Genomic DNA, 22,198 nt, shown 5'->3' on the forward strand with positions numbered 1-22,198 from the left:
CTCTCTCTCTCTCTGGAAAAAAGAAAAAAAGAAAGGATTTGTGCTCAAAATAATCAAAGAGATTCTTGAAATTAAAATTATTTGCGATTCTTCAAATCATATATAGATCATCAGAGATTTGTACTGTTTCGGAGAATAGTGGATTCTGATTTTAGATTTAAAAAAAATAATTAAATTCGTGTTTTTTTCTTTTATGATTTTGGTGTTTTTATATTAAAAAGTATATTCGATACCTTTTTAAACTCTTAAACGAAAAGTAAAAGCATTTGCAACATAATACTAAAAACATGCGACAACTCTTATTTATTATTCTTCGTTCTCATTCGATTTTAAATAACCCATATTTATTACTAGAGGAGATTTTATTCTCTCTCCACATATATATATATTTAAGTTTTATATTTTTTATGAAATTTTTCTAGTCTTATAATATAAACTGTCTTCTACGAGTAGATTTGATTTTTTTTTTTTTCAAATCTATATTTTAATATTGAATTAATTAAAAATTAAAATTTATAATTTGTTTTAATTTACTTTTTATAAATTATTTTTATCTCATGATTTGGGTTACATGTTTGACTTGTTAATTTGAATTGACTCGAGTTATGTTTTTTTTTATTTAATCTTTTAACACTTATTGAAATTATACTTAATAAATTATTTCAATTTGTTTTTTATTAGGTTATTTTAGTTTCATTATTCGAGTTGTGGGTTTGACAAGTTAACCTGAACTGATTCAGATTTTTTTTTATTGATTTTTTTTTAATTTCATCTTTCAACTTTAAATTTATTAAAAATTAAATTTTATAATTTATTTTAACTTATTATTTAAGACATTATTATATTCTCATGATCTTATAATTGACAAGTTATTTTATATTGATTCGAATTGTTTTAATATATTTATGTTCTAAATATTTATGAAAAAAAATTAAAATTTTATTTCAAGTTAAATTATATTTTTATTAGTCGATAGTTATGTAAGTTTTTTTAAAACATCAATTATAAATCTAATTTTTGTATGGTTTAAATTAATTTTTTTAAAATTTATATTAAAAAAATTAATTCCATCGTTAGCGTAATACGGGTTAAATTTCTAGTCATCCCTGAAATAGCAGCGAACGCTTTAAAACGACCTCGCTTTTTGAATTCCTTTTTCACAAATCCCTTGTAAACCTTAAAGCTCTCAATTCCTCGAGAAGCACGGACGAAAAAGGCAAAAGAAGTGAGAGAGAGCCTCTCACCAAACGGCCCCCTTCCCCTAACACCACCATCACCATCACCAAATCAATCTCCTCCCTCTCTATAAAGTCTCTCTCTATTTTGTGTGTGTTAAATCGCTCTCTAAAATCATCAAAAAAGAGGTTCAAAAAATAATGGAAACCCTAATCAAATCACTCCCAGACCTCCCTATCCTCTTCTCCTTCTTCCTCACCATTTACCTCGCAGCCCATTTTCTTGTTTTCCGTAACTGGAGTCCCAAGATCCGACCCGAAGCAGCCAGTTGCTTAATCTCTATATTTCACGGTACACCGGCGGTGTTTTTAGCAACGCACGCACTATTCACCGACCCAAACCGAGGTTTCTCTTCCTTAAACACAAAAACAGAAGCCTCGGTCCTTGACTATAGCATTTCCTACTTCTTAATGGATCTTATTCACTACCTTATTTTCTCACCAAGTGACATCCTTTTCATCGGGCATCACTTGGCAACTCTTTTTGTCTTCGTCACTTGCCGCTACCTTGTCACTCGCGGCGCCTACGCGGTTCTGATGCTGTTGATTCTTGCAGAGGTGACTAGCGCGTGTCAGAACGCGTGGACACTTGCCAATGCGAGGAGAATCGATGTGGAGTTTGCTGCCAAAGTGTATGATTTTTTGTCTCTGCCATTTTATGCCTTTTATTCCGTCGTTAGAGGGATTTTGGGGCCGTATTTTGTGTATCAAATGGGTGCGTTTTTTATTAGTGGGGTTGATGGTGGTATAATTCCCAAATGGATTTGGGTTTCTTGGTTGTTTGTTGTTGTAATTGCTATTAGTGTTAGTATTTTGTGGGTTACCAATTTGTGGGTTCAATTGTACAGAGAAAGGAGTGCTAAATTGGAAAAGAAATCGACATAAATTAATAAACTCAAATTTATGTTTTCATTTCTTCATTTTGGCTCAAGAAATTTCCCTTCATTTTACATTTTCAATGCAAGCAATCTATGATTTATAAAGCAATTAATTGCAGGGCTCTAGGTGGTTAAGTTGATTTGTTTACTAGTTATATTATCTGAGAACTTCTCTTGCGAATGCAACTCTGATATACATAGACGGTGTTTGAATGTGTTTAAAAGTGTGATATTGATTGTTTTTTGAAGCGTTTATTTCTCAGAAAAATATCAAAATAATGGTAAAATTTAATTTGAAGTTAAAAAAAAATAAATTTTAATAAAAAAAAGGGTGAAATCACTTCCAACCACCTTCTTATTACAACGTGACAAGTATGGCCTTGTTTTTTTTGAAAAACATTAATTAATTATTTTTTATATTTTGAATCATTTAGATATATATATTGATTTAAAAAATAAAAAAATTATTTTAAAAAACTACAATTAAAAAAATTTAAGGTTAGTCTTTCTGCTAAGAAGTGTACTATGGTGCTGGAGCTGGCCAACAAGAAAGCTGTACAGATTAATGAATTAGGTAGAAGTTGGCTGGCCCAGGCTTTAAAAGGGTGGGAAATTGGGATGGCAGTTGCATCGTTTTGTCCTTCCTCTCACGGCATTTATGTTGATGTTCAGATGTTCAAAATGGGTGGGCAGGTTCTAGGTTGATAGATGTTGGATATGCCCACTTTTATATGACCAAGCTGGTATGGAATTTGGTAACAGCTGAAACAAGTTGAGCAGCTAAGAACAGTTTTGTCTGCAGAAACCTCAATGAATCATAGAATTGTACAGGTCTTGTAGTAAATTAGACGAGTGAAAAAGAAGAGCAGAACTGAATTAGAGTACTAGTTTCAGAATTTGGGCTGGGAACTAGTGATCTAGTCAGGGAAAATAATTGTATAGGTGCTTGATTGCTGATGGGATTGGTCAAATGTGGGAAAGATTAGATCGCCCGTGTCGAAGGGGAAGCAGGCAAGTGTAGTTGGCTTTTTGTATCCAACCTGTGATCTTTACGGCCTCTTGTTCTATAGAATTCATAGCTGGAATAGTAGCAGTCTCTAGGCACCGTTTGGTATTTCATCAAATTTTGATTTTTTTTTTTTGTTAAAATTAAGTACTATTTATATCTTTTGGATCGTTTTAATGTGGTGATGTTAAAAATAATTTTTAAAAAATAAAAAAATATTATTAACATATATTTCGGCATAAAAACTTATTTAAAAAATAACCACTACCAAATTATTAAACAGAGTCAAAACGGTGGTAAAGCTTCGCTGTTTTCCAGGATGAATCTTACCATTACTCGGCGGTGTTGTTGTGATTAGATTGGCCGGTTGGTCAGAATGTCTAGAGGACTTAGGACAAGACAGAAACATTACGTCACAATTACAATCTTTTGTGGGTTGAGAGTTTTTTCTCCTTGCATAATATTGAGATTTAAAGGTTTTGATTTGAGGCAAATTTAATAAAATGTATTTTGAATTTGTAGTATAAAGACGCGAGTGAAAGAAAGAAAAAAATCAGACTGAAAACAAGGAAAAAACAGCTTGCCTAAACTCAGATTCGCATGAAAAAGTGTGTTTTTACATGTGTGTTTTTTGTCCCTTTGTTTTAGCATTTTTTGTTTCGGTAAAAACGTCCTTCCGTTCATGTTTTGGTAATTGAATTTGAGAAATGAGAGAAAATTGTCTATAAAAAAATTAATTTTGATATTAATAAGTTTAATTTGATAGAGGAATATTATTGAAGTGTTTTTTATGACTGGAGAAAGCAAATTGGGGCTCATGAAAATGATGTTCTTATTGCAAGATGGGTTTTTTGATGGTGACTCGTGACTTCCCAACCTAAGGTGGTTGGCCTTTTTAGAGTCAAAGATGCCTTGTTTGTTTTTTTTTTTTTAAAAAAAGGTTAATGAATAAACAAAAAAGGGTCAATATACACGAATCTGGGCATATAGGCCCATGCGTAGTCGGCTGGCCCTTCTTTATTATGGGTCTGGCGCTTAGTGTGCTTTTAGAAAAGTTTTTTTTTTAGACCGTTTGTTTGTTTGAAAATAGTTTATTTTTGAAAAATAAATTATGAAAAAATAAATTTCAAGAAATTATTTTTTGATGTTTGATAGTATAAAAAAAATAAGTTAGAAAACACTTTCCAGTGTTTGGTTATGTCATAGAAAATAAGTTGGAAATAACTTATTAATATTTTATTTTTCTCAAATTTATTAAAATAATGAGGAATAAATCTTACAAATTTAAAATTTAAATGAGAATGAAATTGAAAAAAAATTATAATTTCATATATTATCTCAAATAAAATAAATAATAATCAAAATAATATAGATCAAATCTAATTTTTTTTTAAATGAAAGATGAAGAAAATAAATAATAATAATCAACATTTCATAAATTATTTCAAATAAAATAAGTAACAATTAAAAGAATAAGGACCAAATTTGATAGATAAAAAAATTAATAAAAAAATAATAAGAAAAAAGCAAATACCAATTATAAAAATAAGGACCAAAGTTAATATAAAAATAAAATTTTAAGAGATGAACATTGAAAAATAAATATTCAAAACCAAATGTATATAGCAATCAAAATTTTGAGGATCAAATTTGATATAATCAACAAATAATGACATTTTCTAAATTTTTCACAATTTCCAAAAAATGTTTTCCGCCCAAATTTTTTAGGAAAACACTTTCCTGAAAACCAAGTCAAATTTTTCTTTTACTGGAAGGTGTTTTCCGTTCACCAACTTTTGTAATGGCAAACAAACACAAGAAAGTTTGAAAAGTGATTTCCCGGAAATCACTCTTCTGGAAAACAAACACAGCTAAAAAGAAAAACACTTTTTTGAAAACTAAGCTAAAATTTTCTGTGACTGAAAAATATTTTTCGTTGACTGGAAAATATTTTTTGTTGACTGGAAAGTGTTTTCCGTTGACCAACTTTTCTAATAACAAACAAATACAGGAAATTTTGGAAATTGGTTTCCCAAAAACTATTTTCCAGGAAACAAACATGGCCATAATTTTAATTCAGATTCATTAGAGTAAATAATTAAAAATATATTTTTGAATTATTTTATTAAATATCATTCAATTTTTATTTTTAATATATGATTATAGCATTTTTTATATTTTAGTAAATATTATTCTTTTTAGCATTTTGTTTTTAATTTCATATGTTGTCTTTCTTGTAGATATCCTTTTTATTATTGTACAATTAATAAAAAAATTATTCCATATGGTCCAAGTAGTGACGAGAGAGCAGTTTATTATTATTATTATATTTTTTAAATATATTTTTGCAAATATTGTCAACACTTGCTTCTATAATTCCGATGAGTTTTTATGTTTTTAAAAATATTCTCATATATTTTTAAAAAAGGAATACATTAATAAGATAAATGAGTTTTAATTAATGAGATACATTTTATTTTAATTTTTATTTGAAATTGTTCATTCTTTTTATATTTATTTTAATTGCTTTCAATTCCTTGCATCTAAGAAAATCTATATATTTTTTTGCTGAAAAAAAATAGCTAGATAGGGAGGAGGAATTATACTAGAAAATTATATGATTTCAATGGTGTTTTTAATCATTACCTTTTCTTTAAAAAACAACTTAATAGCCATATAATTATTTAATTAAAAAGAAATAAATTGCTCTCCAGCACGAGATTACCCTGCATTTATCTCTCATTTTTTTTTTTAACATTTATTTGTGTATATAATTTTTGGTTTAGTTTATTGAATGGATGCTATAAAACATATTAAAAACGCTTTCACACTCTCTTTTGTTTTTGCTTTGAAGATTAATTTTTGCAGCGTAACCAGGGTAAGCATACCAGTCATTCCTGGAGTTAAACAGTGCATCAATAATTTAACTCTTCAACAGTAGCTTTTGGTGAGAAAATTCTCTATACCACGCAACAATCTTGAAGCATGGTTCAGAGAAATTGTGGAGTGGAAATCGAACTAAGATGTCTACATTGCAGGAGTAAGCTCTTCCAAAACCATGAGAGATGAGTTATGAGAATGACAGCGAGGAATCATGACCTCCAAGAACTATGCAAAAATGTTGATGATATTAAAGTAACTCCAGAATTCCTTCCATGGCGTTTCACAGGAAACAGAGAATCCGAGGCAAGTTAGTACTCAAATCCAGACACTTGTTCACCAAAAACAAATAATAAGATTATGTTCTGCTGACACGCAAAATGCAAGGCAACTGTAGTTCAAATAAAACACAAACTGTGGCAAGGCTTGAAAACAACATTGCCGGACAATGGAAAAGACAATACCTACCGATCAGCAATGACTTCTGCACAAACTGAGGCTGACTTATTGTCAAAAACATCTTATTTTTAATACAGCCTAATGTAGTTCTCAGAATTTACACCGAGTTGTGTGAGGATTGATCAAGAGAAAAACTTGTAGTCCTTGGCATTAAGTATGATAGTCCGCAACCCTCCAATAGGTGACAAGATCATCAATAAGAAGCCAAGTATAATGCAGATCTGAAACGGAGAAAGCAGGATCAGGTTTGAGGAGATGAAAAGCATGTCAAGGTGTGGTGAGAAAAATGAAGCATTGAGCATACCCAGTTGATGATCCATGATAAGCTGAACCTCTTTGGCTTGCAGATGGCCAGCCACATGATACAAGGGAGCTGAAAATGAAAGGAAGGAGATTCAGGAATTGGAACTGAAGCATCCTTGAAAAGTCCGTAAACTAAACAAGAAATTTCTGCAACTAAATTTCATTTTTTATTGCACAGGACAAGAAACTGGTGCTTACAAAGTAAGTTGTTGGGGCAAAAGCAAATCCTCCGAAGAATCCCAGAAGTCCACCAAAGAAAGGGAAGCAGATGCCAACGAACATTGTAAACGCTGAAATCAAAATCGAAGTCTCAGTTTATACGGATTAAGCCAGACGCTTCCGAAGTGACAACACTGGTGAAATTTACTCACCAACATATATATTGCGTGTGACGAATCGAAGCTTTCTGGAGGGCCTGAAATGCAACTTCTTTACCAGCAATGTTTCTAGCATGTCAAATACTGGAATTGCATATATCTGTTGTACAACAGGAACAGAAGAATAATAATAATAAAAAAAAAATCAGGACCAATTCATGTTAGTTTTGCAATCATGGTGATTGAACTGCTCATGAGACATGATCAACTGCATCGAATCAAACCTGATAGCTTCCGATAACGTGGATAACGACGAACATGTTAGCTGCTACGATGAGCCATGTTGGTTTTTCTAACGATATGAGTATGTTATCTTCGACTTTATTACCGAACATGTAATACCCTATCAGAGCAACTGGGAAGTAGCACAACGCTACAACTATATAGGCAACCACCACTCCTTTCCACATTGGCCCTTTCGATGGCTTGCCTGGTTTAGATGGAATTGTTGCTTGAATCTCTAACACAACGTTGTGCCCAGCATAGGCAAAAGCTACATCGCCCAAGGCAGAAAAGAAATCGAAGACCGTTCCAGAAGTCGTCGAGGCTTTGTAGCCATAGTCGACATCTGGCTGAACACCTTTGTGGACAGAAGCTGACCATGCAATGGTAGAGTAACTGCAACAGATTCATTACACCAAACACGATTGTGTTGGTAAATGAAAGTACAAAACAAGAAGTAAATGAATTCCCATGACTCTTTAAGAATTATTCTCTGTTGCATTAGGTGTACCCTGTAGGAATGCTTTTCATTTATAACACAGGAGGCTGCTGTCTCTGGCTAAAGCTGATCGTTATTTTTCGAATTCATAATGGATTATGCTAAACGGTTGCCTCATTGATTAATTTCTAGAAATCATTTAAACAATTCGTCCCTCTCATTTCCATCCTATCCTCTTCAATTTTCCAGCAGAGGATTTAGAATTCTGTATTGCAAATCAAGGAGGGTGGTGGTGAATTGACTTGCGGCCAACATACCTCAAAGACATGACTGCAGCAGCCAGTGAAACACCAGAGATGGAGTTGAAGTTGGGAAGATGAGAAAGCACGAAATGAACCGAGGCGAAAATCATGATAAAGTAGGTTAATTTGATCGGTGCACAGTCTTTGCACACTAAATTGTGGATCTTCTGAAGTGATTTTCCTCCAGTAACCATGTAGACTATGTCAACCCCTACTTCACAAATAAGCTGCTGAGGCACAACTATGTAAAGACCAAGTTTTTCACCAAAGGCATGCTGGCCAAGCTCATGGTATCGGTCAAATCGTTTCCCAGGAACCATCTCATGCATCTCAACCATTTGCCATAGGGTGTACAGAGTGATGGTCCACGAGAGCACAAGAATTACGGTACCAGGGCCCCTGGAATCAAAGATGAAAAAGACAGATCAAGACTAATTCCATTTTCTAGAAAAATTTAAAGATTCAAGGACAAACATGAATCAGGCAATTTCACGATGATGCTGACGAAGACACGTACCATCCAAGATTTGCCATTGCATATGGAAGACTGAGGACACCAGCTCCAACCATGGCCGTAACATTGTGGAAAGCTGAATACCACCATTTTGCATTTCTCGAGGAAGTGATTGGAAGCCAATCATCAATCTCCTTCTTCCTTCTGTCTGCCTGCCATTCACAATATCACATCTCCTTGTTACTTTCAATAACAAAACTGCACAGTTAAAAATTGAGCAATCCAATTCCAAGTACATGCTAGATGGATATTCCAGAAAAAAAAAAAAAAAAAAAAAAGGTCCATGACTATGATTTGTTGATTGATCACGGACTCAGGATCTTGGTTCCACAAGCTAACATGATTTGCACTATCCCAAGGCATATTGTATGTAAAGTACCCTCCTATTTTTGCTTCTACTAACTTCGTAATCCTGCATCCTAACATAACTCAGCAGAAATATTTCTGTTACAAGAAGAGGTAAGATCCTAATGGACAAACAAAGCCTGCTGTAACTTCACATAGTAGAGTCTAGCTATCATTCCAGATGAAAAGATGTAGTTGTGTAGGACAGGAGAGGGACATACTTCTGATAATTCCTCGGGGACATCAGGTTTTTGATTAGCAGGAACTTCAGTACCCATTTCTGTGCAGGCTGAGAATTTTGTGACGAATGAAGATGACAATGAATCTTCGGAAATAGCAATATATAATTAGGAATTGTGAATTAAGGAAATGTCGAAAATGACGATGACTTTAAAGGGATACTATTCGCCAGCTTGATGACAAGCAACATAATCCAAGAGAATTAAATATAATGGATCTTTTTTAAATGGAAAAATATAATGCATAGAGCAGAATACAAGAGCGGTATCTTAATTAACAAACAAATATCATACTTACCTTAAATTCTTTTCTGTATAGATTCTTCATTCTCTCTTTCTTTTCTTTTTTTCTCTTTGTTTTCATTTTTCCTTTTCGTTACATGTTCTATTCTAATGTTTTTGGCACCCTGCGTGCATTGAACATGAATGATTTTGGCTTTGGAAGTCCAATGTATTTCGTATTTTTTTATATAGAATTATATTTTCAGCACCGTAAAACGTTTTCAATTTTGCTTTGAAAAAGAAAAACTAAAAAAGGAAAAACCATTTTCAGCACACCCTAAGCGCTCGTGGTCAGGTGGGCTTGTTGATATTGATGCTGGTCGGCATTCATGCACCTAATTCTTGCAGCCCTCTGCTAAACAAGATAGAAAAAAAAAAAAAAAAAAAAAAACATACACAGCATTTAGATGCTGCAATTTGCTTGTATTTCCCGTAAAGAGGTTAATGACATTGGCCAACTATAAAATTCGTCATTATTATTCCTCTACTTTTCAAGTAAAATTAACCATTCAAATCCTGTCAACAGCTGGGGACCCTAATTAAATGCTTTCCATGCAAACACAGGATCACCATTTTTGCAACATGGCAGGTGATATTCGTATCAAGGAATCGCCACCTTCTTGGAGTGATGTTGGTAAAAAAAAGAGTTTACTCTTAAAATTTTATAATTTTACAAGTTAACATATATCTAACTAACGTGTTAAAATTTGAAAACTAGTAAAATCAGTCAAACTCGGTAAAATTGAATTGATTTTACGAGTTTAAAAAAATATAAAATTATATATTCTGGTAATTTGCACCTTAATATTTTTATTATTTTAAATTTATAAAACTTGTGTAATTTGATAATCAAGAGCTTGATTTTAACTATAATTATTATAAATTTTTTAACGATACAAGTTATTTGTGGATTTTATTTCTGTAAAATTAGAATTCTTATTTATTTTTCATAATTTTTTATATAAATTATTAACATATCAATTGATATATTGACATGCTTGATCTTTAGAATGATTAATGTTAAATGGTCTGTTGAAATTTAAAGGGACGCATTTTTTGTAAATAATGAAATAAGTGGGTTGATTTGTCCAAGAAGTAGAGGAATCAATATGAATAAATTAAATGTGTTTGGATTTTATTTATTTTATTTTTATTTTAATTGTGTTATATTGTTAATTGTGACTGGATTGAAATTATTAATATATAATCAATTAAAGTATTTTATTAGTTTACAGTTCAAATTTATATTGTATATTATATATCGCGTTTTTTACGATCTTGTCTTGGAGTATCTGACCGATGCCTTTGGCGAAGTGGCAGGCAGGTCTTGAAACTGCAAACTTGTATTCTATTTATCTATTCTGCCTACTCCATCTGATATAATTTATTAAACTTGCACTCACACATGGTGCCAAACATTGCAATGGTGGAATCTTTGGGAAACATACAGCTACCATACGTTTAAGGTTACAGTGTTAGTAATACTGACAAATCTGCTGGTGTATAATCAACAGCTGTATGTTTGCTAGCACATCATCTTGAATCAAATCCTCATTGATGATATCTGATCTTCAAAACCACACGCTGTCCCGTTCCTTACTATTTCTGGGCTAACGTCAACTTTATTCTGCAATCTCTATCTATGACAAGAACAGCCTGCAGTTTCCTGGAAATCTCTTCACATATCAATCTTTCTTTTCATGGCTGCACCAAGAATTCAAACAAGGACGTAAGAAGGGAATGTTCTTTATCGATACGGCTTGCTATTTTTTCCATTCATCCCAGCAAGGTGTGTTTTAACCACAATTAAAAGCAACTCAAACACGAACACAATCAAATACCTGCTACTATATAGTTTTTCTTGCTTTCGTCGTGATAAATCGCTCTCGTCGTGATAAAGTGAATATCCTTCTTAGTAGCAGCAGGGTTTGGAGAAAGAATATGATATATATATTTATTATCAAGAATGAGAAAAATAATATTACAAGAATAGAACACTTGTGCATATGTAAATTCAAGGGCTAACCACTCACAAATAAAAAAAAAAGAGAGAGGATAGGTTGATGGATCCCAAGCTTTCTATTCTAATTTCTAATATTAGAATATAGCTTATACCTGATATAAAAAAAATTATTAGATTCAATAGAGTTGATGAAGAAGAAGATTCATGGATAGTTCATCGGATAACAGACAATGTGATACAAGGCCCACCACCATAATAGTTTAATGTAGAAAAGACTAGCTATCATTATTAGTTTATCCAAAGTTTTTTTCATAAAGGCAGTCTCCCACCTGAACAACTGGCTAATTTCAACTATAAGATAATATTTTGTTGCTGTTTCGGGACAAAAAAAAAAAAAAAAAAAGATATACGAAGGATATTATTGTGGAGAAGAAGATAAAATTAGGATAATTTTTGGCCAATTTTCAGTTTCTCTAAAATGGAGAGAGGGAAAGAGCCGAGCTATTTTCAGTTTCTTTTATTCTGAAACAATAATCAAACGTGACTTTATAGTCCAACACAAAATCTTCCAGCCATCTAGTTTACCACACAACTGAAGCGAGGAGTTTATCCTGACACAAAGAGCATAAGATTTGTTTCTGAAATATCCCCCTGAGCCATATCTACAATTTGAAAGACAAATAGACACAAGTTACCTTAACATTTTTGCCTAAGTCCTGACAAATATTGATCCTTATCCTGTTCTTCCTTTTTATCAACAGCTGATCCATTTGGAAGCCAATGATCACATCAAGAGTATATTTCTGCAATTCCTTGAGTTAGTATAGGCATCACCTTTTGCTGTCCCTTAACATCAGCTGGTGAAAATCGTGCAGGATTTCTTGCTATTATTATACCCTCTGCAGCTTTTGTTGTAGGTATGGTTCTTACTCAACTTCTAGGATTTCATATTGTTTAGGATTTAGCAGGAGTATATGGTATGATATGAGGGAAACTGAACTTGATTATCTTATTTATTATTACGATATCCATAGCAACATTTTAGCAAAGTCTACTATGCAATGCTTGCCATTCGATTCCACTACAAAGTGATCTTTTTTGGTTACAGAGTACTCTTTTTTGCTATGATTATTCAAACTGAGAGTGCATTTCTTGGTAGACATTCTGACTCCTCTTCTTTATTTGATAGCTCTAACGTGAGGATTCCAAATTCTGTGAGCAAATTTCAGGAAACTAGATGCAAGACTTTCCGTTATAATATTTGGAAATGGCAAAGTGCTGCAGAGATTTTCTGACGTGAGATAAAAAAGACGGTAATCTATGCGCAAGCATATTCACCTTAAATGCAAATTAACACACTTTATCTGTATTCATTTCAGTAATCGAAGAAGGGAATTGACAAGCCAAATTGAGCTAAAACAAAACATGAAATGGAAAAGGCGTGATATATGCATACACAAATGGTGAGAATAAAAAAGGAGCAAAGTATAGGCATGTAGGAAACCCTCTTCTGAATCTGTGGCCGCCATTGAAACTTATACGAGCAAGAAGCATGTCAATACTCCAAAACAGTCTATTGGGGTCTTAATAATACTGGATAAGCCCTATTTAAAGATCTAATTCTGTTCGTTGCCATCGTTGCTGTCACCATTTTGGTTTCTTCACTTGAGGATTTTTGTATTACAGCAATCCCCTTCATGCAGGTTTGGAAGGTTGTTCAATTGTAGAACTTGTAGTCCTTTGCTTGAATTATGATTTGCCTCATCCCTCCAATGGGTGATACAATCATCAAGATAACACCGAAGACAATGCAGATCTGCGGTTGAATAAATTAAGATTGATTAAGTGAATTTAGATAGAAAGCAAATATATAAGCGTAGATCTTCAACAACTTACCCAGTTAGTCCACCAAGATAAGCCAAACTTCCTTGGTTTGTAGATGGCAAGCCACATTACGCAAGGGAGCTGAAGAATGAAACAGTGAGGTTAGGCATTGATGCAAAACCATTTAATAGACCAATCACATAATAGTTTTCTCAATCATACTAGACTGAAATAAAATAGAGCCACTTACAAAGTATGTAGTTGGGGCAAAAGCAAACCCTCCAAAAAATCCAAGAAGACCACCAAAGAAAGGGAAGGTAATGCCAACAAACATTGTGAATGCTGCAATGAAAACAAGAAGAGATAAATAAATCTAATTTCAAACTCGATCTACTTGATTTCACATGAAAACCTTGAATTCAAAAGCTAAACTTAATAACTGAGGAGTTCTCTTACCAACATAAAAATTGCGTACAAAGAAACGAAGAACCATAGTGGGCCGGAAATTCAATTTCTTTACTAACACAGTTTCCATCATGTCAAACACTGGCATAGCATAAATCTGCATTGTGGAAAAAAAAAAAAATGTTGAAAAATCTGCAATAAATATCAATCTGAAGCAGGGAGGAAAGGCTAAGATAAGGTTTGATTTGCACCTGGTAGCTTCCAATAACATGGACCACAACAAACATGTTAGCCATTGCAATAAGCCATACAGGCTTCTCCAATGTGATGAGGATGTTGTCGGAGACTGAATTTCCATACATCCAATACCCAATTAGAGCAACAGGGAAGTAGCACAAAGCCACCACTATATAGGCAACTATGACTCCTCTCCACATAGGTCCTTTGGATGGCTTCTCAGGTGTAGATGGGATTGTTGCTTGAATCTCCAAGACCACATTGTGCCCAGCGTAAGCAAAAGCCACATCACCCAGGGCACTGAAGAAGTTAAAGACTGTTCCTATCTTGCTGGAAGCTTTATACCCATATTGCACATCTGGCTGAACACCCTTATCAACAGAAGCCGACCAAGCAATCGTAGAATAACTGCAATGAAAATGTAAATCAATTTTAGTGCAAGTGAAGTTCATAGATTTATAGATGGCAACATAGTTTCCTAAGACCTAGAATGTTAGAAAAACATATCAATTTCTAGCCCCTTAAATTTCTCTTATTTACTTTGTTATTTATTATTTTTTATTTGTGTTGTGGGGTTCCATACCACAAATTTTGGCACCCAGACCCTGTAAATTTTATGTGAAGGCCTAAAAGCGTAGGGTTACCTCAAGGACATGACTGCAGCTGCCAGAGAGACACCAGAGATGGAGTTGAAGTTGGGGAGATGGGAGAGCACAAAGTGAACAGAGGCAAAAATCATAATGAAGTAGGTTTGTTTGATCGGTTTGCATGAGCTGCACACAATATCATGGAACTTCTTCAATGATTTTCCCCCAGTAACCATGTACACGATGCACACACCAACTTCAACAATAAGTTGCTGCGGTACAACAATGTAGAGGCCAAGCTTTTCACCAAAAGCATGTTGACCAAGTTCATGATATCTATCAAATCTCTTTCCTGGAACCATTTCATGCATCTCAACCATTTGCCATAGTGTGTATAGCGTGATGATCCATGACAGGATTAGCACAGCCACACCAGGACCCCTGAAAATAACAAGTAGAACGTTACATTGATAAAAAAAAAAAGTCATTAATATCATAATGAAATGGGCCACAGCTGGGAAGACGTCTTCTCTCCCTTTGAAAAAATATGCTGCTGAACATACCATCCAAGCTCTGACATGGCATAGGGGAGACTGAGGACACCAGCTCCAACCATGGCGGTGACATTGTGGAAAGCTGAGTACCACCATTTTGCATTCCTTGAAGAAGTAATTGGAAGCCAATCATCAATAGCCTTCTGCCTTGCTACCTCATCAGCCTGTCATTGATGATTACACATTTCTACATCAATTTTAACAGCAAAACATACAGAATAATGCAACAGAATCGTTGTTTCGTGCTATTGAATCAGCAACAGAATTAGACTATAATTCAAGAAAATGATATCAGACAATGCAAAAAAGTTGAATAAATTTATTTCCCTCCCTTATCCTATAAGTTGACACTACACAGTTCATTCTGTAAAACAACGCTTTCAGAAAGTCCTCAGCGCACCCATTAGTTATTTTCATTATTTATTTTTTAATATTCCAATCCTATGGATCTAGATATCCCTAAACCTCTGGAATAACAAACACTGGATCATTTGTCAACTTGTCCATTTTCTAGTAGTTCAGTTCCCAAAGTTCTAATCTTCATACTTTTGGAACCTAGCTAGCAGCCAATTGATTGGTTCACACATCACCCAACCAGCACTATCTATAACGTTAATCTGACTTTGACTAGCTACACGTAGACCCCATCATTTCTGGCAACGGAAAAAAGTGTCCCTGTACTAAATATAAAACAACCATAGCCACCGATCAAGACTTCAGAACTAATCATCTACACTTCCTCAAGCCCTGCTTGATCTAACATGGTTTCCCACACACATACTGCTCTTATCCTTAAAGTGTTTTTTTTTTTTAAGAACTATTTATTTTCCAAAACAAACCATGTTTATTTGCTGTAATGAGTGTAAGGGTCAAATGATATGCAAGTAGCCATGTGCATGAAGAGCAAAAACCGCCATCGTCCCATAAAAAGAAAAAGGCAAAATTATAGTAGTAGAAAATTTATGAGCTGTATGTATACACCGACGAGGCAGTATCTTAGAAATTCATTAAGAAAAAGGGTACTTGTATCTTAGAAAGTGTTAATTATATGGTGCACCCTCTATTAAATTTTAATCAATTTTTTACTCTAGAATCCCCCAAATCCATTGATGATGATGATGATGATGATGATGATGGTTACAGGTGTTTTTTTTATTTTTATTTTTCAGCTGGCAATATACTGTGTAAACTTGAGAACCAATAAAGAAAAAGATTGAAAACTATTAATTTGAATTGCTGACGTGCAAGATTAGAATATGGCAGAGAAAAAGAGGAGCATAGTGGTGAGTCAAGTGGATACAAATTTCCCAAGATAAATGTTAGTCTTGGAAAAATTAACAAGAAGAACGAAGCAGTGGATGTGCGTGTAGAGTCTGAATTTGTAAAGTCAACATATTGAAGGCAATTACGTGTTCACTGGAGCTGTCTAATTAAGTCTAAACTATCAATAAATAGAAAACAATAATTTAAGAAACACAACTTTTTTGAGAAATTAATTAACCATAATAATAATAAACAAAAAACCTAAAAAATGTGCAGCAGAAACATACAGAGGATTCTTTCTATGCTTCTCCTTCTTTATGAAGGAAGGGGGAGTATATTGGAGCAATAAACATAACTATTTTTATATAGCATCGCTATTATATACTCAATTCGGACAATTTACAAAAAAAAACGAAAATAAACTGACTGGACACAGGCTATGAACATAAAGATTGCCAGCTTGATGAAATTGCAGAAAATTAAAGGGACTGGTGCAGTTTAAGAGATTAAAGGAGACAAAATGTAGATGCCCTTTTGTTTTTTTAAGGAAAAAAAGAAGCAAGACACTGTAAATCTCTCAGTGAATTACATCAGCAGATTTGTTCTTTGTTTTGCCCTCAGTTCTTGAATACAGCACACAGATTTACCACGTAATTCGTAGCAGAGCACCTGAACGTTTATGGCGAGTTCTTGTTTTTAATAACATGCTTAATTACATTAATTAGATTCTCGAAACTGGATAAAAATAAAAGCAAGAAGCTGAAACGTTTCATTTTCTCCTCCACTTGCCAAGAAGAAAGATGTGCTAAAACTTTGTCCCGGACGCAAAAAAAAGGACAGGAATCAAGAAAAAGAAATTCTAATATATAACAAAAGGTGCTAATTGGAGAGGTTAATGATGCAAGAATCAAGTTAAAAGCTAACTAAAGACAAAACTCCAACCATTTTGGAAAAGCTCTCATCACTTTTCATGTCTTGTTTCTCTGCAAAATTAACAATATCTAGGAAAAAAGTAAGAGAGAGAGGGGGGTGGGCTCACCTCTTTCTGGGTGTAGCCATGATCATTGTTAGTAGTTTCAACGCCCATGTCTTCAAACTGCAGAGAATGACACGCTGAGAAGCTCAAGAAAAATGAGAGCTAGAAGATGAAATATTGCATCAACGTGCTTTGTACGAACTCAAGCTCTAATCCTTCCTTCTATTTATAAAGAAAACCCAAACAACACGAAGAGAACCGAGTGAAGTTTTTGTTTGACTTGATTAAAGTCCTTGTGGGGACAACCAAAACGCCTATCTTCTACCTTACCTTTTTGAAAATTCCACGAAGTTGCATTCGCTTAAAACTATCAAATTATCTTTTTACATATTCTTTTTAAATGATTTCAATATTATTTTAAGATATTTTTATTTTTAATATATTCTACACTGTAACATCAAATACAAAATAAATTATCATATTCATTGTAATTTAATTTTAATTTTAAGCTGTTAGTATAGTAATTACAGTAAGAAAAAAGGAATATTTACTGTGGACCAGCAAGTTTAGCCGAGCACAGGATAAATTACAGTATAATGAAGCAGTAACATGGTCGTTTTTACCTATATGCTTCCTTGACACTTTTCTTTCTGTTATTGGACAGCTAAAATTTCAATTTGATCCTAAATTATATATCAATTGCAATTCGATCCAATGAATCTATCATTCGAGGTGGTATGGGACGATTTTTTTTTTTTTTTAATTTAGAATATTTTCAAGTTAACTTCTACGTCAATTAAAACAATTTAAAATTAAATAATATTCTTAATTAACCAATTGTAAATATTCTCATCAACGTGGCTAAGAAATATATCGAGAGAACTTGAATTAATGCCATAAATATTATATAAAAATATAAAAGAAATCACGAGGAGGCAAAAAAAACAAGTTTAGCAGAAAATAATGTCTGAAAAAAGATCACAGCATAATTCTGTAAAATAATTTTAATTACCTGTTTTTTTTCTTTTTTGGGGAAGAGAATAATAGCCTTCTCAATCTGAAGATAACTTATTTATAGGCTTGACAAGGAGAGTTTGTTTTACCGATAGCAACAAGGAATTATAATCCTTCCATGATTAGAATTCAATTATATTCCTTGTATATTAATAATTCTATAAAATGGAGAGTTTTTTTTTTTTTTTACTGGTAGAAAGAGACAGAAATTCTAATCCTTTCATTATTAGAATTCCATTCTATTCCTTCGATTATAATACTGTAAAAAGGAGGTTAGCAAGAGGAAATTCAGTTAAATGATTATAATTTTTTTTTTTTTTTTGTGTTTAGACTTTGAAAAATCACTAGTCAAGTAGATTTATAATCTCAAACAAAATTGATGTTTTATTTTAATAATACTTTTTAATAATATTTTTTCATACATTCATAATATCAATAGTATGTGTTGTAGGTGTTTGAAAAAGACTAGATTATATAGAATCCTACTCAATCAAATTAAGTACTATTAATTTCTAAATTAATGTTATGATTTCATTTTATTTAGTTAGTTGTTAAATAAAAGCAAGGTCCATCTAACAGAGAATAAAGTATACCAACCATGAGAGGTGTAGCTCAATTAGTTAGGTTTTGGATTTGCTCCTTAAAATTATTAATTCAAGTTCTACAAACTTTAGGGCCACTAAAGACTTACATGATCATTAACTTCAAGATTTATAGGATTAGTCGAGTGCGCGTAAGCTAACCGAATATCCATATTAATCTTAAAAAAAAAAAAGAATAAATTATACTTGACTCAAATAAAATTAAAAAACAAATTATGGACAATCAAAATAAATTGGGTGTATGGGCCGGAAAATGATAGCTAAGAGTTTTTTGTAATTAAATAAGTCTTTTTTTTTACAGCACAAATGTAATTTTCATGGGCAAAATCTGTTTTTTCATTGAAAAAAACCTATAAAACAACATAACGAATTAAGTCAAATTAAATAATTTATTAAAGAAGTAATTTTTAATTCAGAGATTAGGGGCACTTTGATAAATAATGAAGGAGGCTTATGTGCAATTTAGTCCTTGTAGAATGATATAATTCATTCATATGGAAGTACGAGATCCCTACCCTTAAAATACTAGTAAAATTATTCTTCCAAGAACATGTTCACACATGCAACTATAATGGAAGATTTGTCCGCGCTTCTACGTGGGTGGAACAATATTTCTTTTGATGTAAAAAAAGTAATAGGTAAAAAAAAATTTAAGTTTCAAATCATTGATTAAAATGGCAATTTAAACAATATAAAAAAAACACAACAATAACAAATAAATTGATCAAAAAATAATGAAAAAAAGATAGAAAGAACCACACCGAGCCTATCCAAATTATTAAATAACTCAATACTAACCTAACAGGAAAAAAAACAAAAAAAAAGAGAGTTAAACTTCAAAAAAAAATCTGCTATAAAAAAAGAGAAAAACAAAGCATTCTTAGGTGAATCTCCTAAACCTAAACTAATTTAAAAAACCTATAACTTGTTAGATCATATACCCGAGTTTAATCAAAAAGTTTAAATGTCACCCAATTTAATTTTGAAAATGATGAAATAGTTGGAAAAAAAATACTAATAAAAAAGACTTACAAAATAAAAGGAGTACAAAAAAAAAAAAAAAAAGAATGGGCCTAAAATATGATAGAAAAAAAACCCATTAAAGATGAATTTTGAAAAACAAATATCCCAAAAAAACTACAATTAAAATAATCGAGACCAAACCTGAAAGATTAAAAAATCATAGGGGATGAAATTGAAAATAATTTATAACATGATAGATTATTTATAAATTAAAAAAATAATAGGGGTGAAATAAAAAAAAATGTTGAAAGCAAACTAAATTTTTTTTGTCCAGATTTAGTCAAAAAGCATAATCTTCAACCAATTTAATTTCAAAAGATGAGATCGCTACAAAAATATTAATAAAACAACCTGTAAAAGCAACAAGATAATTAAAAGAATAAGGACTAAATTTTAAAAATAAAAAAAATCATAGGAAGTGAAATTGAAAATATGTATAAAGACCAAGCAAACCTAGACAAACATCCTAAACACGATCAAATATTAAAAAGTTTGCAACCTATGAAAACCTGGATTCAGATCCTATCAAGGAGTTTATTATAAGCAAAATTTAAAATATAAATTTGAAAAAAAAAAATGTCAAAGCCAAAAAAAGAAAAAAAAAAAAGCATTAAGCGAACCTAACAACCAACTTAGGCTAAGAAATCCAACATATGACCTAGGACATGAGTTTGGGATAAAGTTATAAACAAGAAAGCTTAAAAAAAAATGAAAGTTGAGTTGGATTAATCTTCTAAATCTACGACTCGGGTTATGAGATTGATGGTGTGACTTCATCAAAGGGAAACCCAAAAAAAACAAAGAAGCTAGATTCTTAACTAAACAAACATCAAGGGATGAAATTGAGAGAGAAAAAATTCAAAAAAAAAACCAATGCAAAAAAAAAAATTAAAATTAAAAGAACCTAAAACTAAATTCGACATAAAAATCAAATGAAATTAAATATTTAGGGATGAAATTGTAAAAAAACCAATCCATTAAGAAAATAATTAAAAAATAGCAAATAAAAGAAGCATGACCAAATTTGACACAAAAATTAAATGAAAATAAATGTATAAGGTGGAATTGTAAAAAAAAAAAAATCAATCAAGAAAATGATTTAAAACAAAACAAATAGCAATTCAAAGAATGAGCAAATTTCAAAAATCAAATGACCATGGATGAAATCAAAAATAAAATCCAATTAGAAATAATTAATGTAATTACAAAAAATCACAAATAAAAAAAGAGAGACTAAATTGAAAGAAAAAAAAAAATAAATTGAAGAGCTGATATGATTTTTTGCATGGCCAGCATGCAATCACATGAAGAAAAAAAAGGAAAAGAAGGAAAGAAAGAAAAAAGTCATTTCCGGTCAAATCTCGTTGAACCACCATACACTAGTCATCTAGGGATGAAAAAGACAATGAGATGAATCAAATGATGCGGTGAAAGCGCCATTACAATCACCAGAGTTAGCTGCACGCACTACTCAAAGTTGGCAAGGTGGTTAACATGCTGACGGGTGCTTTGCATGCGCCAACAACTTTTTTTTATTATTTATTTGTACAAAACCAAGAATACCCTCAAGACTAGTTAACAAATAAACCATGAGGAAATTATTACCAAGCCCTTAATCCATCGCTAAAACACTGGAATGACATAGGTAATATAGTAATGCCGCTATTCTATCAAACATGAAAATACAAAAAACATTTTTATGTAAAAGGCATTGAATTATTTTATTCTAGGGTTATATTAGTTATTTTACTATTATTTTAAAAAACAATTACCAAAATAACTCAATCAATTCTCAAATGATATTTATATCACGGGAAAAAAACCATCATAGCCCCGAAACAAAACCAAAAAAGAAAATGACTAAAAAATAATATAATGATTACACTATTACACCGAATAATAAATAAATTATTTCTTGAAACACAATAATATCACCACAAATTTTGGATCTCTTGTTAATAATTCATCAACATCGAAATACGAGATCCCTACCCTTAAAATACTAGAAATATTATTCTTCCAAGAACATGTTCACACATGCAACTATAATGGAAGATACAATGCATAGCTCAAGCTGCGCAAATCAATCATCAAAATTGCCCAATGTGATCTTATTTAATTGGCATAATTAGGCTTTGACAACCTCTTCCACGACGGCTATATGCTGGCGCTCCATTTTATGACCACGACATGGAAGCCTTTCACAGTGGTGCGAAGAGACCTACCCACCTCTGCAACTATAATGATGATTTGATTTTTTTTTTTTTTT

At 32.2% G+C, this 22,198-nt stretch overlaps 3 protein-coding genes across 3 annotated transcripts; 1 reads left to right on the forward strand and 2 right to left on the reverse strand.

Moving 5' to 3' along the window:
- The first annotated feature begins 1,153 nt into the window (after positions 1-1,153).
- Positions 1,154-2,155, forward strand: LOC118042848 (TLC domain-containing protein At5g14285). The gene has a single exon (XM_035050570.2). It carries the CDS (start codon positions 1,377-1,379, stop codon positions 2,118-2,120), a length of 744 nt encoding a protein of 247 aa, XP_034906461.1. The 5' UTR covers positions 1,154-1,376; the 3' UTR covers positions 2,121-2,155.
- A 4,155-nt stretch (positions 2,156-6,310) lies between these two features.
- Positions 6,311-9,314, reverse strand: LOC118042846 (lysine histidine transporter 1-like). Its single transcript, XM_035050569.2, has 8 exons — positions 9,182-9,314; positions 8,619-8,767; positions 8,117-8,500; positions 7,363-7,756; positions 7,133-7,238; positions 6,960-7,051; positions 6,763-6,831; positions 6,311-6,679 (listed from the first exon to the last, which is right to left on the reverse strand). Exons 1-8 carry the CDS (start codon positions 9,236-9,238, stop codon positions 6,581-6,583), a joined length of 1,350 nt encoding a protein of 449 aa, XP_034906460.1. The 5' UTR covers positions 9,239-9,314; the 3' UTR covers positions 6,311-6,580.
- A 3,474-nt stretch (positions 9,315-12,788) lies between these two features.
- Positions 12,789-17,514, reverse strand: LOC118042845 (lysine histidine transporter 1). Its single transcript, XM_035050567.2, has 8 exons — positions 17,354-17,514; positions 15,061-15,215; positions 14,555-14,938; positions 13,925-14,318; positions 13,725-13,830; positions 13,519-13,610; positions 13,341-13,409; positions 12,789-13,260 (listed from the first exon to the last, which is right to left on the reverse strand). Exons 1-8 carry the CDS (start codon positions 17,399-17,401, stop codon positions 13,162-13,164), a joined length of 1,347 nt encoding a protein of 448 aa, XP_034906458.1. The 5' UTR covers positions 17,402-17,514; the 3' UTR covers positions 12,789-13,161.
- Between the last annotated feature and the right edge of the window lie 4,684 nt (positions 17,515-22,198).

Source organism: Populus alba, chromosome 1 (genome assembly GCF_005239225.2).
Source record: "Populus alba chromosome 1, ASM523922v2, whole genome shotgun sequence".
Taxonomy (NCBI): domain Eukaryota; kingdom Viridiplantae; phylum Streptophyta; class Magnoliopsida; order Malpighiales; family Salicaceae; genus Populus; species Populus alba.